At 29.6% G+C, this 12,057-nt stretch overlaps 6 protein-coding genes across 6 annotated transcripts; 2 read left to right on the forward strand and 4 right to left on the reverse strand.

The window, feature by feature from the left end:
• Positions 1 to 176: 176 nt before the first annotated feature.
• BX663DRAFT_522875 (uncharacterized protein) lies at positions 177 to 2,008 on the forward strand. The gene is made up of 5 exons (XM_051529441.1): positions 177 to 232; positions 335 to 392; positions 455 to 562; positions 686 to 1,825; positions 1,909 to 2,008. Exons 1-5 carry the CDS (start codon positions 221 to 223, stop codon positions 1,929 to 1,931), a joined length of 1,341 nt encoding a protein of 446 aa, XP_051379011.1. The 5' UTR covers positions 177 to 220; the 3' UTR covers positions 1,932 to 2,008.
• A 27-nt stretch (positions 2,009 to 2,035) lies between these two features.
• BX663DRAFT_522887 (kinase-like domain-containing protein) lies at positions 2,036 to 4,166 on the reverse strand. Its single transcript, XM_051529442.1, has 6 exons — positions 4,005 to 4,166; positions 3,766 to 3,945; positions 3,387 to 3,700; positions 2,902 to 3,281; positions 2,481 to 2,806; positions 2,036 to 2,395 (listed from the first exon to the last, which is right to left on the reverse strand). The coding sequence occupies exons 1-6, from the start codon at positions 4,068 to 4,070 to the stop codon at positions 2,309 to 2,311; spliced, it is 1,353 nt and encodes a 450-aa protein (XP_051379012.1). The 5' UTR covers positions 4,071 to 4,166; the 3' UTR covers positions 2,036 to 2,308.
• A 733-nt stretch (positions 4,167 to 4,899) lies between these two features.
• Positions 4,900 to 5,820, forward strand: BX663DRAFT_522889 (putative ras-related GTP-binding protein). Its single transcript, XM_051529443.1, has 3 exons — positions 4,900 to 5,018; positions 5,103 to 5,280; positions 5,388 to 5,820. Exons 1-3 carry the CDS (start codon positions 4,926 to 4,928, stop codon positions 5,807 to 5,809), a joined length of 693 nt encoding a protein of 230 aa, XP_051379013.1. The 5' UTR covers positions 4,900 to 4,925; the 3' UTR covers positions 5,810 to 5,820.
• On the reverse strand, positions 5,821 to 6,213 carry BX663DRAFT_522892 (uncharacterized protein). The gene has a single exon (XM_051529444.1). The coding sequence runs from the start codon at positions 6,063 to 6,065 to the stop codon at positions 5,856 to 5,858; it is 210 nt and encodes a 69-aa protein (XP_051379014.1). The 5' UTR covers positions 6,066 to 6,213; the 3' UTR covers positions 5,821 to 5,855.
• Positions 6,214 to 6,529: 316 nt separating this feature from the next.
• Positions 6,530 to 8,445, reverse strand: BX663DRAFT_441891 (retinal pigment epithelial membrane protein-domain-containing protein; the record flags this gene model as incomplete). The annotated part of the gene is made up of 5 exons (XM_051523486.1): positions 6,530 to 6,793; positions 6,874 to 7,548; positions 7,635 to 7,838; positions 7,980 to 8,268; positions 8,342 to 8,445. Coding segments are annotated over 5 exons (1,536 nt in total), but the record flags the coding sequence as incomplete, so codon positions are not given.
• A 2,426-nt stretch (positions 8,446 to 10,871) lies between these two features.
• BX663DRAFT_522893 (acyl-CoA N-acyltransferase) lies at positions 10,872 to 11,700 on the reverse strand. Its single transcript, XM_051529445.1, has 2 exons — positions 11,559 to 11,700; positions 10,872 to 11,488 (listed from the first exon to the last, which is right to left on the reverse strand). Exons 1-2 carry the CDS (start codon positions 11,656 to 11,658, stop codon positions 11,043 to 11,045), a joined length of 546 nt encoding a protein of 181 aa, XP_051379016.1. The 5' UTR covers positions 11,659 to 11,700; the 3' UTR covers positions 10,872 to 11,042.
• Between the last annotated feature and the right edge of the window lie 357 nt (positions 11,701 to 12,057).

Consider the following 12,057-nt stretch of genomic DNA (forward strand, 5'->3'; position numbering starts at 1 on the left):
GAAAAAAAAAACTATTATCTTATATAAAGCGAGTCACTTGCATAAAAAAAAAGTTAAAATGCTCTTTATTGTTGTTTAGAGGAAGAGAATAAATAAAACTCCGAAGTCATGTAATTACGGAGTTTTTACGTTTATTTATTTTATTTTTGGGGGAGATTGTTCTTTTAATTTCCATTTTTTTTTTTTTACTTTTTTCATTTAAATTAATTGAAATTACATTATGAGTTGGAAGGTGAACTTCATTTTCCCCCATCCCTTCAGAACAAGCCTTTAATAAGCAAAAAAAAAAAGATAAATTACATTTACTAAAATATGTGATTCTTTCTTTCTTTAGGGCTTTCAAAAAGCAGTCAACAGATTACCTTATCAAATATTATCAAAGAAAAGTGAAGGTATATAAATATGTAACTTTTTATCTTTTTTCTTTATTAACTAATTGATATAACTCATTAAGCAACCAGGGATGCTGAATATATACAGTTAGAAAAGCAATTTAATGACCTTTCTAAAATTGTTGGTGTACTTGCCAAGGACGCCAGAATATTTCGAGATAGTGTCTCAGGTAATAATAATCACAAAAAAAATATATACACATATTTATTTATATAAATATACATTTTTATATTTATTTATATCATTGTTGTAACACGCTCATTTTTTTATTTTTATTTTTATTTTTTTTTAGTATTGTTATCTAACCAGGCAGCTATGGCAGAATATCTTGCTGTTATTTATGATGCCAGTCTAGGTACACAAGCCCCCGAGGGTACAGTTCAAAAAAGATTTCAACAGACACCTGCACAACAACTTCAAGCCGTCAATGATGCCGAAGCAGCGATGGTCTATTGTCGTGATGAAGTTTTACCAGAATTGGACGTTGTTGATCGAAATATCATTCGTCCTCTTCTTGAACTTGAAGAAATCATGAAACTTATTTCCAAAACGATGACCAAACGTAATCATAAACTGATTGATTATGACCGTCATCGACTTGCCCTTCAGAAACTGAATAATAAACAAGAACGAAGCTTTAGTGAAGAAAAACAAATCTTTAAAGTTCAATCACAACTTGAAACAGCAACTCAAGATTATAACTACCTCAACGATATGCTAAAGCAAGAGTTGCCTCGATTCTTTCAACTCAAGGCTCAATTTATTCATCCCGTCTTTGAGAACCTTTATAACATGCAAAGTCGAATTTATGGCATTATCTATGCACGTTGTTATGAATTATTGAATCAAAACTTGGGATCCTTTGTGACAAATACGATGGGTATTGAAGAAGGTTATAATTATCGAAAATCACAAAGAGATGTACGCAGTGAATATGAAAATTTAGATTTATTAAAGTCAGGTGGAAAAGCTTGGTTGGCTGTTTCAGGTGGTACGAATCATTCAAAGTTATCATTACAGGAACGCGCTGCTTTGAAACGTGCAGAAGCAGCCACAGCAGGTGGCTCTCCTGTCATGGATATGTATACTACGACGACATCTGCAGCGACGGCTCCACTACCACCTCCAGCTTATGGACAATCAGGAAATGATGTCACATTAGATTCAACACCTATCTCTTATGGTAAACAACAGCAGCCCTCTTATCAACAACAACAACAGCCGCCTTCTTATCAAGGACAGCCCTCCTATCAACAACCACAAGCTTATCCCCCTACATCACAATTCGTGGTCGCTCTTTATGATTATACTGCACAAGCAGAAGGTGATTTATCTTTTAAGAAAGATGATAAGATTGAAGTACTTGAAAGAACACCAGATACAAATGATTGGTGGAAAGGAAGATTAAATGGTGTTATTGGTGTATTTCCTGGTAAGTTTTTTTTTTTTTTTTTTTTTTCTTTTGTTTATATTTACGCGTGCGTGTGTTTTTAATCTATATGTATTTTGTTCTAGGCAATTATGTTGCAGAAATTTAACTATAGAAATTTTGTTTATTGTTTTGTATGATAATTTTATGTTTATATTTATAAAATATATGTATGTATAAAAAAAAGAAAAAAAGAAAAAAAAAAAAAGAAAAAAAAAAGAAAAAGAAAAAGAAAAAAAGAGAAAAAAAGAGAAAAAAAAAGGGTGTTTGTTTTAAATATAGCATGTAAAGCGTGTTTGTAAATACATAAAAAAAAAAAGAAAAAGAGCGAGTAATTGATATTTTTTTCATATATGTTTATATAAAAGTAAGGTAAAGGGTGGAAGGGGGCATATGTGAACTAATAAAAGGGTATAAAAATAAATATTAATTTTTTTTTTTCATATAAATTCAAAAAAGAAAGAAAGAAAGAAAAAGAATGTATTCTTAAGGTAAAACATGATTCATAAATCTTGTAAGTTCAGTAGCTGAAGAGCATTTCAAAAGTTTACTTTGAACATGAGCGTCAATTTCCTACACAAAATATACATGTCATACAAAGGGGAAAAAAAAGGTAAATATTTGTTTGTTTGTTTGTATGTTTATATGCAAATTTTACCGAAAGTACATCTTTTGCAGAGGGACGAGTAGCAGGAACTTCATCTAATAGCCAAGCAACCAAGCCTCGCATATACATTGTTGGGTAACTATAAGTAAAAGTAGGGCTAGGTTCATTTAAGACGGTTGTAAAGAGCTCATATTCATCCTTGATAAGATAATGAGGCGGTACACGGTCCATCATTTCGATAATGGTGATACCAAGTGACCACATGTCAATTTTTTCATCATAATATTCTTCCCGAATTACTTCGGGTGCCATCCATTTACTTGTACCAAGTCGGTCACGATTACGTTTTGTAGTACGAGTAGCCAAACCAAAGTCAGCTATACCATACAATACAAAAAGAAGTAAGTAAGTATCGATATATATATTTGTATATATGAAATCTATCTATCTATTTATTTATTTGTTTGTTTACCTAGTTTCACTTCACCATTCCAACCTAGTAATAGGTTTTCACATTTAATATCACGATGAATAAATGCTTTTGAATGTAAGAAATGAAGTGCCTTGAGTGTTTCACAAGTAATGTAAATAGTATGTTCTTCGGGTAATCCTCTTTGACAAAGGATAGCAAAGACAGAGCAACGTTGTAAATCCATAGCTATCCAGATATCATCACGCCATAAAGTCACTTCACGTAAACGAATCAAATTAGTATGACCAGAAGCCATAATACGGAGTTCTCTTACAATGGCTGCTTTATATTCGTGGTCGGGATCTAATCTGCATCTTTTTATAGCCAGTTGAACATTTTTTTTGTACTTGTGAACAACACGTACAACAGAGCCATTTACACTTTTATTACAAAAAAAAAATGTTAATCTTTTAAAAAATACAAAAGGAAAAGAAAGAAAGAAAGAAAGAGGGAGAGAGAGAGAGAGAGAAAAGAGGAATTCTTACCCAGTGCCAACTTCTTTAAAATTAGTATATTTATTACGAGGATCCAAAGTAGATACAGTAATTTGTTGATGTGATAATGCCTTTCGTATTTTACGTTCAAATTGATTTTCAGAACGAATTAAAGGAGGTAATTGAGGTATTTCATGAGTTGGACCGACAGGATACCAACGTCTCTTCTCTGAAGACTTATTATTTGTTGAAGGATATTCACGTAAACAAAACGTGTTTTTACTATTGTAAGGTTCTGGTTTTAAAAAACAGTCTGAGCCGAAAACATTAGGAATTTCATAAAATCCAGGAGGTCTCCAGACTTCCTATAATAACTCTATTTTTTGAGTGTACTGACAAAAATTAAATAATTTTTTTTTTTTGATGATACCTTGGTATGATTATTATTGTTTGACGTTGTATAAAAGGAAGATTGTCTGGTGATACAGCCTGTTGACCTTCTCTTTAATGTAATATCGACCATTAAATTTGTCTTTTCTGTCGTTAAAGACTTTGATTTACGAAGAGGATTTTGTTGCTTAGAATTTCGTTTATCGTTTGTTGTTGTACGCTATAATAAATAAATAAACAATAAATATTGTAAAAATAAAATAAAATAAACAATATTACATTTCGTTCTAGATCTTTTGCAGTGGCAATGATTTGCTTGCCTGATTTATTATGAATATGAAGCATTTTCTTGTATTGTCTATTTTATTAATATCATTCAAAAAAGAAGAAGAAGAAAAAGAGAAGAAAGTAAAAAAGAGAAGAAGAAAAAAAAAAAGAAAGAAAAATGATAAAAATCTTTAACTCGTTTCCTCCTAATTTTTTTTTATTCACCCCCTATATTTATATCTTTTTTTTTGTGTGTATGTAATAAAAGACAGGAACCACATGTTTACTATGTAAAAAACGTCTGAGCTTAAAGTATCGATAATAATAATAATAATAAAAAAAAAAAGGAAAAAAAAAAAAGAAAGCAAGCTTGTACACAGTAAACAAATCATATATTTATACAATAAATGTATGTTTATGTTTCATGTTTTACTTTAAAATAAGTGTCATATAATATTTACATTATTCATTTATTTTAAAAATATTGAATAAAAAATAAAAAAATAAAATAAAAAAAAACTATTTGTATTTAAAACAGCAGATAATTAAAAGAGCACGTGTAATATAAGAGAACGTGGAATTTTTTTTTTCCCTTTAAAAAAAAAGATATTATAAAATAAACGTATAATACCAAATAATAGATCTTCATCATGAATATGTATAAAAAAGAAAAAAAAAATTTTTTTTATTACTGCTGTTGTAACCTCCCCACGTGGAGATAAATGTGAAGAAAGAATTAGGAATCTTTACTACAACTACGCCCTAATATTATAATTAATGTCCGTGCTGCTGTCTGATTTTATTTTATTTTATTTTTTCATTTTCCTGCCATTAGTGTAATTTATATTTTTAGAAATTTTAATTTATTTCTTTTTATTTCATTTTCCTTTATTTTATTTTTTCCTTTTTTTTTTTTTTAATAAAATTCTCGAAATGTTGACTGATGATGAATATGATTACCTTTTTAAACTTGTCTTGATTGGTGATTCTGGTGTTGGGAAATCTAATTTATTATCTAGATTCACTGTAAAGTTTTTTTTTTTTTTTTTTTTTTGTAAATGAATAATTGAAAGGATGAATAAAACTCATTTTTTTTTTTTTTTAATAAAGTCAAATGAATTTAATCTAGAGTCAAAGAGTACAATTGGTGTCGAATTTGCTACAAAAAACCTTGAAATAGATAATCATACAGTAAAAGCACAAATATGGGATACAAGTGGACAAGAAAGATATAGAGCTATTACAGGTGCTTATTATCGAGGTGCTGTTGGTGCTCTTTTAGTTTACGGTAAATACAAGTACACACATACACATCATATGAGGAGAGGGTTGTGGTGGTGGTGGTGGTGGGGAAAGAGTTTTTGTCTCAAAAAGAAAACTAATATTTTATATTAGATATAACACGTCAATCTTCTTTTGAAAATGTTGAACATTGGCTTAAAGAATTACGTGACCATGCTGATCCAAACATTGTAATCATGTTAGTAGGTAATAAGTTAGATTTAAATGAAACAAGTCGTCAAGTCAGTACAGAAGAAGGTGGAGCATTAGCAGAACAAGAAGGATTTTTATTTATCGAGACATCAGCTTTGGATGCCACTAATGTTGAAAATGCTTTTGCTACTGTATTTAATACAATTTATAATAATTTACCAAAGAGAAAACGCGAAAATAATGAAAATGAAGCAATAAATGGCCCTACACAAGGTGAACGCATTCAATTAAGACCCCCTAGCGTTCGAGGTTTATCTACAGCACGTTCCAATGATAATAATAATAATAGTAATCATAATAGTAATAAAGGAGGATGCTGTTAAAAGAAAAAACAAGGCAACTTTTTTTTTTATTTGTTTATTTATTTATTTAAACATTATCCAAATCACGTTTAATAGTTCTTGGGGAAGGTCCATGTTTAACTGTATGTCCAAAGGAACCTTCAGTAGATTCATGCTCTTGATTGTCTTTTACGTTATTAGCAGTAGTAGATTGCTTTTGATTTGACTGTTGACTAGTATCACTTTCTTGAGAAAATGGGACATTGACCGTACCATGTCCAGTACTATTGTTAATCATTTCATCCTCTTTACATCTATTCTCTTTAAAAGTAGTATACCCGTTTATTATTACATATCATATTACTTGTATAAGCATATATTAGTTTACCAGAAGCAAGTGAATTCATCTTTTTTTGTTTTATTAAATAAAATAAAATAAAATAAAAAAAGGCGAGAAAATAATGCAAATATCTCTCTTTTTGTTTTATACCATGGCTTTAATTATACGTCACTTGAACGTAATCATCATTTAAAACCCTTCTAACATTATACAGTCAAGAAATAAAATATATACATATTATATATACATGTATATATTATGATTTGAAATATATACATGCATGTAATAGTTTTATACAGTTTTCTTTTTTTCTCTCTCTCTTTATAATTACTCTGTATTCACAAAAGACAAAAAAAAAAAAAAAAAAAAAAAAAAAAAAAAAAAGCAAAATAAACATTTGTTTATATTATTATTATTATCTCTTAAAGTCGATAAGAGCCATGAGCAAAGCTGATGGGAATTAATCTTTCCAAATTCACTGTAGCAAGGACATCCATCGTGGTTGTATCCAAGACCAATAAAAATGAAGTTGCCTTTGCTGAGTTCATTACGACACTTACCAGGACACCTTCATCTTCTTTGACTTCATCTTCAGCCCCTTTAGAAGGTCTTGGAATAAAGATAGCTTCACTTGGATAACAAAAGTCTTCATGCCAAGAGCCAACAATTTGTTTTGTATTCATATCCTATATTCGTATACACATATAATATATATATATATTTTAAAGTCCAAATAGAATGCACTTGGTTGAATTTAGAAACTTACTGTTTTTACAATACTGTCCCAAATAGCACCTTCCTTTAGTGAACTCGAAGCTGAAAATCCAAGACCATACATAAAGGTATATGGGCGCATTTTGTAATTAGGATTTATTTGTGGTAATTCAATAGAGGGTTGAATACGTTTATTAAAGGAAGCAATCGGTATCCAAGAATACCATTTATTGGCTGTCGTTTCACTATAATAAGAAGATGTATTATTTTCTTCAGGCTGGGTCGATTTCTTATTTGAAAACATACTAAAGACGGATGAAAGACGATTTTTAATGGGTGTCTTGGATATATTATTATAGTTGGCCATATAATTGATATGCTCTTCTTCTATATTGGTTAATACATATCGTCTTACTTCAGATGCTACAAGACGAGATGGCTTCATTTCTTGTGGATGACGAAGATAATGTGTAGTAAGTTGACGTGCAATGGTATCATCTGGGTAACAAATCATATCCACAAATACAGTATCTTGTTCTTCATATGCATTGATATGATTAAAGACAAAACAAGGATCTGAACGATAAACGGCTGTTATCTCTCCCTTTTCTCGAGAAATTACATAAAACAAAGTAGGTTCAGAAGATTTAAAAGAAAATGAATCCATGATACTTTCGTTCCAATTGTATTTTACACCACTTGTATTGGCCAATAGAGGGCAAATAACCTATAAATATATATAAAACGATATCATGAATTAGAAAAAAAAAAAAAAAAAAAGGGCGGTATTAACCCTATGTGTATAGACTTTACAAAAATGATATACTTGGAAGTGATGGAGAATGTATTCACATATGCCATAGGAGCTGTAATAGAAGCAATGATAGAACCTTTTGGATTTTTATCTGAAATGGAAAAGAAATGATATTTGACAGATTGATATCCTACATCCATTACGAAATTGATATATTCTCCAGTTCGAGCATCAAATTGACCATTAGGACAAGAACTTGTGCCCTTAAATTTTGGATTAACGTCATTCCAAGTAAATAACCGAGTAGGTTTCAGATCAAAAGGATCTAGTTCTTGAATCTACATCATGTATATATATATTAATTAAACAGTAATACTATTTTATATTTCAAAAAAAAAAATTACATGATTAGCATGATTTTGTGCAAATAATCTTCCTTCTAATCCTGGAATATGAGTCAAGACACGTGCACTACATGGCTCGGCATCCGGTTTTGCTGGCTTTGCGGAATTCCCTAAGAATTTTGAAAGAACAGTTTGATTTGTATTTGACATGTAAAGACCAGCAGGATGCTGAGGTGCATATCCATGATGAGATCGAATCTTCTCTACCATCCTTTTACTTGTTGATTTATTTCGAAAAGTAACTGAATTCCTTTGACCATTTAAATCAAATCGATTCACTAATGGAAGTCTATATGTATGTAAGTTAACCTAAACCGTTTTTTTTTTTCCTCTTTTATCTAATCCTATAATTCAAGTCTTACGCATCAAACCAATGTCCAAATGTGTAGATAGCAGTAACATTTTGTAATTCACCATCCATTTCCACTTTACGACTATATTTGATATCATAAGTACAAGGACCTACAGTAAAATACTCCCCAATTAGCCAATCAGGAAGTTGCCCAACGACAACTAAATCATCTATTTTATCGCTATCTAAAACATTTTGAAAGCCCTACTTGAATAGATTGAATTTATTACATTTTCTACTCTACTATTCTACTGTTTTTTTTGTATACCTTAACTGCAGAGGTATCACTATCCACAAATTCATCCTGTTTAGTAGGTTGTTGTTCAAATACATCCTCTATCTTTATTCCTGTCTCTTGTTCTCTTTCTTCTCCATTTTGTTCAACTCTTTGTTCAGCCCAAGGGTCTTGTGTTTCAAGAGAAGCTAAGGGATGCTCTTCACTATTAAATGATTCTTTGACAGCATTTTGATTAGGAATGGCATGAGTATTGTCCATTAAAACATCTTCTCCATCAGATGCTGTTGAGTTTTGAACTAGACTAATTTGTTCTTCTTCTGCTATATCAAGCAATGTTAAGTCTTTATCAGTCATGATATGTAGAATTAGTTGGAAAAAGAAAAAGAAAAGAAAAGAAAAAGGGGGAGAGAGAGAGAGATTAGAAGCGAAAGTGTATTTATAAAAATAAAAGCTAGTTGGAGATGAGAGGACTTTTAATTTCTTTAAGAAATTTCAAACTAAATTAATAATTTATAGGCCTATAGAAAATCACTTTAAGATATATTAGTATGGCAATAATTTAGTAGTCGAAAAAAGCAGTATTATGCTGAAAGAAACAAGAAGGGCAAAAGAGATAATAAAGTATAAGAAGAAACAAGATGATAAAAAGTTTCTCTTTATCATTCTCGTTCTTCCTCTTACTTACTCTTTATTGAAACTACTTGGTTAATGTGCTTTATCCCGGTCAAGAAGATGTTTTTTTTATTCTTTTTAAAGCTAATTTATTAGATACATGTAATATGTTCGTTCCTGAAAATAACTGAACCCCCCTTTTTCTATAGAAAAAAAAAAAAAGTTAAAAGCTATTATTAGCAACTAAGCAAAATATGTATAGTATCTTCTTTACTTGTTTTGTCTTCTTTATTCTCATTATATTCTCTGGCAAAGAAAATTAACAAATATACAGGGAAAGAGTCATCAAACTTATTTAAATTAAATATTATTCCTCTACCTTTAAAATAATAATTCCGAGTGAAACATGTGATAAAAATGTATTTTTTCTCTTGGCGTATTACACATTGCCCTCCTTTTTTAATTTCTGTTTGTTTACATTTTGTAGCTATAGTTTAAGATTTGCTAGTTAGTAATAGGAGTGATATCCTTTTTTGTTTTCATAAGCTAGCTAAACATAAGGATTTGAGGGGGGGAGGGAAATCAAACAAAGGTAAAGTCAACAGGAAGAAACATTATATACAACAGTATTCATAGCCTAGTTGAATGGAGAAATTAGACAAAATTTCAAAAGATATACAACCGATATCAAAATGAATCATTACTCTTAAAAGCATTTATTAGCGGTTTACTTGTGTGCAATGCTTGATAAATACAAAGTATTTATTAGATTAGGTTTAAATGATCTTTTAGGTATAAATTCTTTATCTGTAACTTACTTTCTATCCTGCATTAACCAAAAATAGGTGTCATATACATTATATATATGAACATTGAAATACGGTAAATTTGTTAATAGTTAAACTAAAATTGTATATAGTGTTTAAATATAAAATCATGTATATTTAATGCTCTACACTAAATAATTACAATCAACACTATTGCTATTCTTGTTTGAGTAAAACTAGTGTTCTTGTTAAATACTTTATATCTCACAGATAGTAGGGGCCAATCAGTCTCTAGGCGTTTTTTTTTTCTCTTTTAAGCACATATATCAGTTTTACTATGCTTATTAGATTTTACCTTCATTAAGCTTCAGCTAGACAGTATACAAATATATACTTTAAATTCATGAACTATATATGTATATAAATATATTGGTTATGTTTCCTCCATATACACAGCTTCTTTGGGATAATTGAAACTCATTTCCAGCCAGGTAGAAATTTTCAAAATTGTCAAGTATATCTAGTCATATAATCGATAACCTACTGCTTTTTGAAAATTAAACTTTTTGATAGCATTGATACTAATCATCTTAACTTTATATCCACACAGCTATCTTTCATATTTGCTTGATCCACTTATATAGCAAGCATTACTTTAGTGTTTTACCTTCTAACTACATAAGCATTAGAACAAAGAAAAAAACGAAACCTATTTTTTTTTTATCTATTTCATAACATGACTACTAGTAATAAGAATTTATTGAACGAAATATCTAGAACAATAAAGGTATTCTTCTAATCTTTTATACGCAGCTGAAAAAGGAAAAAAAAAATATTCGTTTCTGAATTCGAATTAGTAATTCAAATAATAATAAAAAGAGAATTATTATCCTTAAAAAGAAGGTATTTTTCTTTAACAATAAGGATGCAAAAATGAAATAGAATAGGTTTATTATAATTAATAGTTAAGGAATAAATGAGTAGTATCTAGAGTATTATTTTATAAAAAAAAAGATAATGGAAATAAGAGTATATTATGTAGTATCTTCTAAATAAACTAATCTAGGACATATCTATAGATGATTTATATTCTTCTAATGATCATCTTCTTTGAGTGACTTTTTCAAAATAACAAAATGAAGATCTTTAATTTTCAATAATTCAGGCCAAATAAATGGAATACGTTCACCTGTCTCAGCGAACCCTAATTTTTTATACCAAGTTATAATACTAGATCTATTTTCGAGGACATGTAACAGAGCCTCCTTAAAGCCCATAGCCTTCATTTCCTCAATAGCTGTACGAATCAATCGACCTCCAATACCACGAGATTGAAACATAGGTGAAACTGAAAATAACCCAATCTCAGCTACCTCAGGTTGGTCTTTAAGAGGCTGTATTTGGACTGTACCTATCACTTGGTCTTCCTCAAAAGCGAAAAAGAGTGTATTTGGACTGCCACTGTCACGAATACATCTTTCCATATTATCCACTGTAATACGTTCACCTTCAACATAATTTTTCTCGGTTGTCCATCCCTCTGTTTATAAAAAAAAAAAAAAAGTTAATTCATTTTATATATCATATATAGGTATATAATGACAGGTTACCTTCTGTTCGATAAGCAGTATTGACTACCTTAGCTGCTTCCTCTTTATATCGAATGTCTGTGATAGTGGCTTTACGGATATAAACACTAGGTTGAACCATATTTTACGAATTGAAAAGAAGAAGAAGAAGAAGAAAAAAAAAAGGAACAGTAAAGATCAAAAAATAGATACAAATATACATTCAAAAACAGATAATATACCAGCCTGAGTCATCATATAATTATGAAACAAAATTATAAAAGCGAATTGAAATAGCGGATAAGACCGACTTGTTCTTGAGCAAGAGTATGTTAAGGAGGACATTTATACATTTACTTGTTTATTCTAATTCCTAATGAAAGAGTTTTATCAAGCTCTTTTATTTTTATTTATATTATGTCATTCATGCTTTTAATGCATGTAGATCAAGAAAAAAAAATATACAAATAAGGATATATTATTATTAAAATAACATTTTGTGTTATCTAATATTTAATAAAAATAAGTTTTATAAATGTTG

Source organism: Cokeromyces recurvatus (assembly GCF_025118155.1).
Source record: "Cokeromyces recurvatus strain NRRL 2243 chromosome Unknown BX663scaffold_34, whole genome shotgun sequence".
NCBI lineage: Eukaryota > Fungi > Mucoromycota > Mucoromycetes > Mucorales > Mucoraceae > Cokeromyces > Cokeromyces recurvatus.

What these genes read in the sequence shown, in the direction of transcription:
- BX663DRAFT_522875 (XM_051529441.1), top strand. An exon ending in ATTATCAAAGAAAAGTGAAG is followed by an intron (nt 393 to 454) that starts GTATATAAATAT and finishes TAACTCATTAAG; the next exon opens with CAACCAGGGATGCTGAATAT. An exon ending in ATTTCGAGATAGTGTCTCAG is followed by an intron (nt 563 to 685) that starts GTAATAATAATC and finishes ATTTTTTTTTAG; the next exon opens with TATTGTTATCTAACCAGGCA.
- BX663DRAFT_522887 (XM_051529442.1), bottom strand. Translation starts at nt 4,070, where the DNA reads ATGCTTCATATTCATAATAAATCAGGCAAGCAAATCATTGCCACTGCA. An exon ending in TTTAAAGAAGTTGGCACTGG is followed by an intron (nt 3,282 to 3,386) that starts GTAAGAATTCCT and finishes TTGTAATAAAAG; the next exon opens with TGTAAATGGCTCTGTTGTAC. An exon ending in CTGCAAAAGATGTACTTTCG is followed by an intron (nt 2,396 to 2,480) that starts GTAAAATTTGCA and finishes TATTTTGTGTAG; the next exon opens with GAAATTGACGCTCATGTTCA.
- BX663DRAFT_522889 (XM_051529443.1), top strand. Translation starts at nt 4,926, where the DNA reads ATGTTGACTGATGATGAATATGATTACCTTTTTAAACTTGTCTTGATT. An exon ending in ATTTATTATCTAGATTCACT is followed by an intron (nt 5,019 to 5,102) that starts GTAAAGTTTTTT and finishes TTTTTAATAAAG; the next exon opens with TCAAATGAATTTAATCTAGA. An exon ending in TGGTGCTCTTTTAGTTTACG is followed by an intron (nt 5,281 to 5,387) that starts GTAAATACAAGT and finishes ATTTTATATTAG; the next exon opens with ATATAACACGTCAATCTTCT.
- BX663DRAFT_522892 (XM_051529444.1), bottom strand. Translation starts at nt 6,065, where the DNA reads ATGATTAACAATAGTACTGGACATGGTACGGTCAATGTCCCATTTTCT.
- BX663DRAFT_522893 (XM_051529445.1), bottom strand. Translation starts at nt 11,658, where the DNA reads ATGGTTCAACCTAGTGTTTATATCCGTAAAGCCACTATCACAGACATT. An exon ending in TACTGCTTATCGAACAGAAG is followed by an intron (nt 11,489 to 11,558) that starts GTAACCTGTCAT and finishes TTTTATAAACAG; the next exon opens with AGGGATGGACAACCGAGAAA.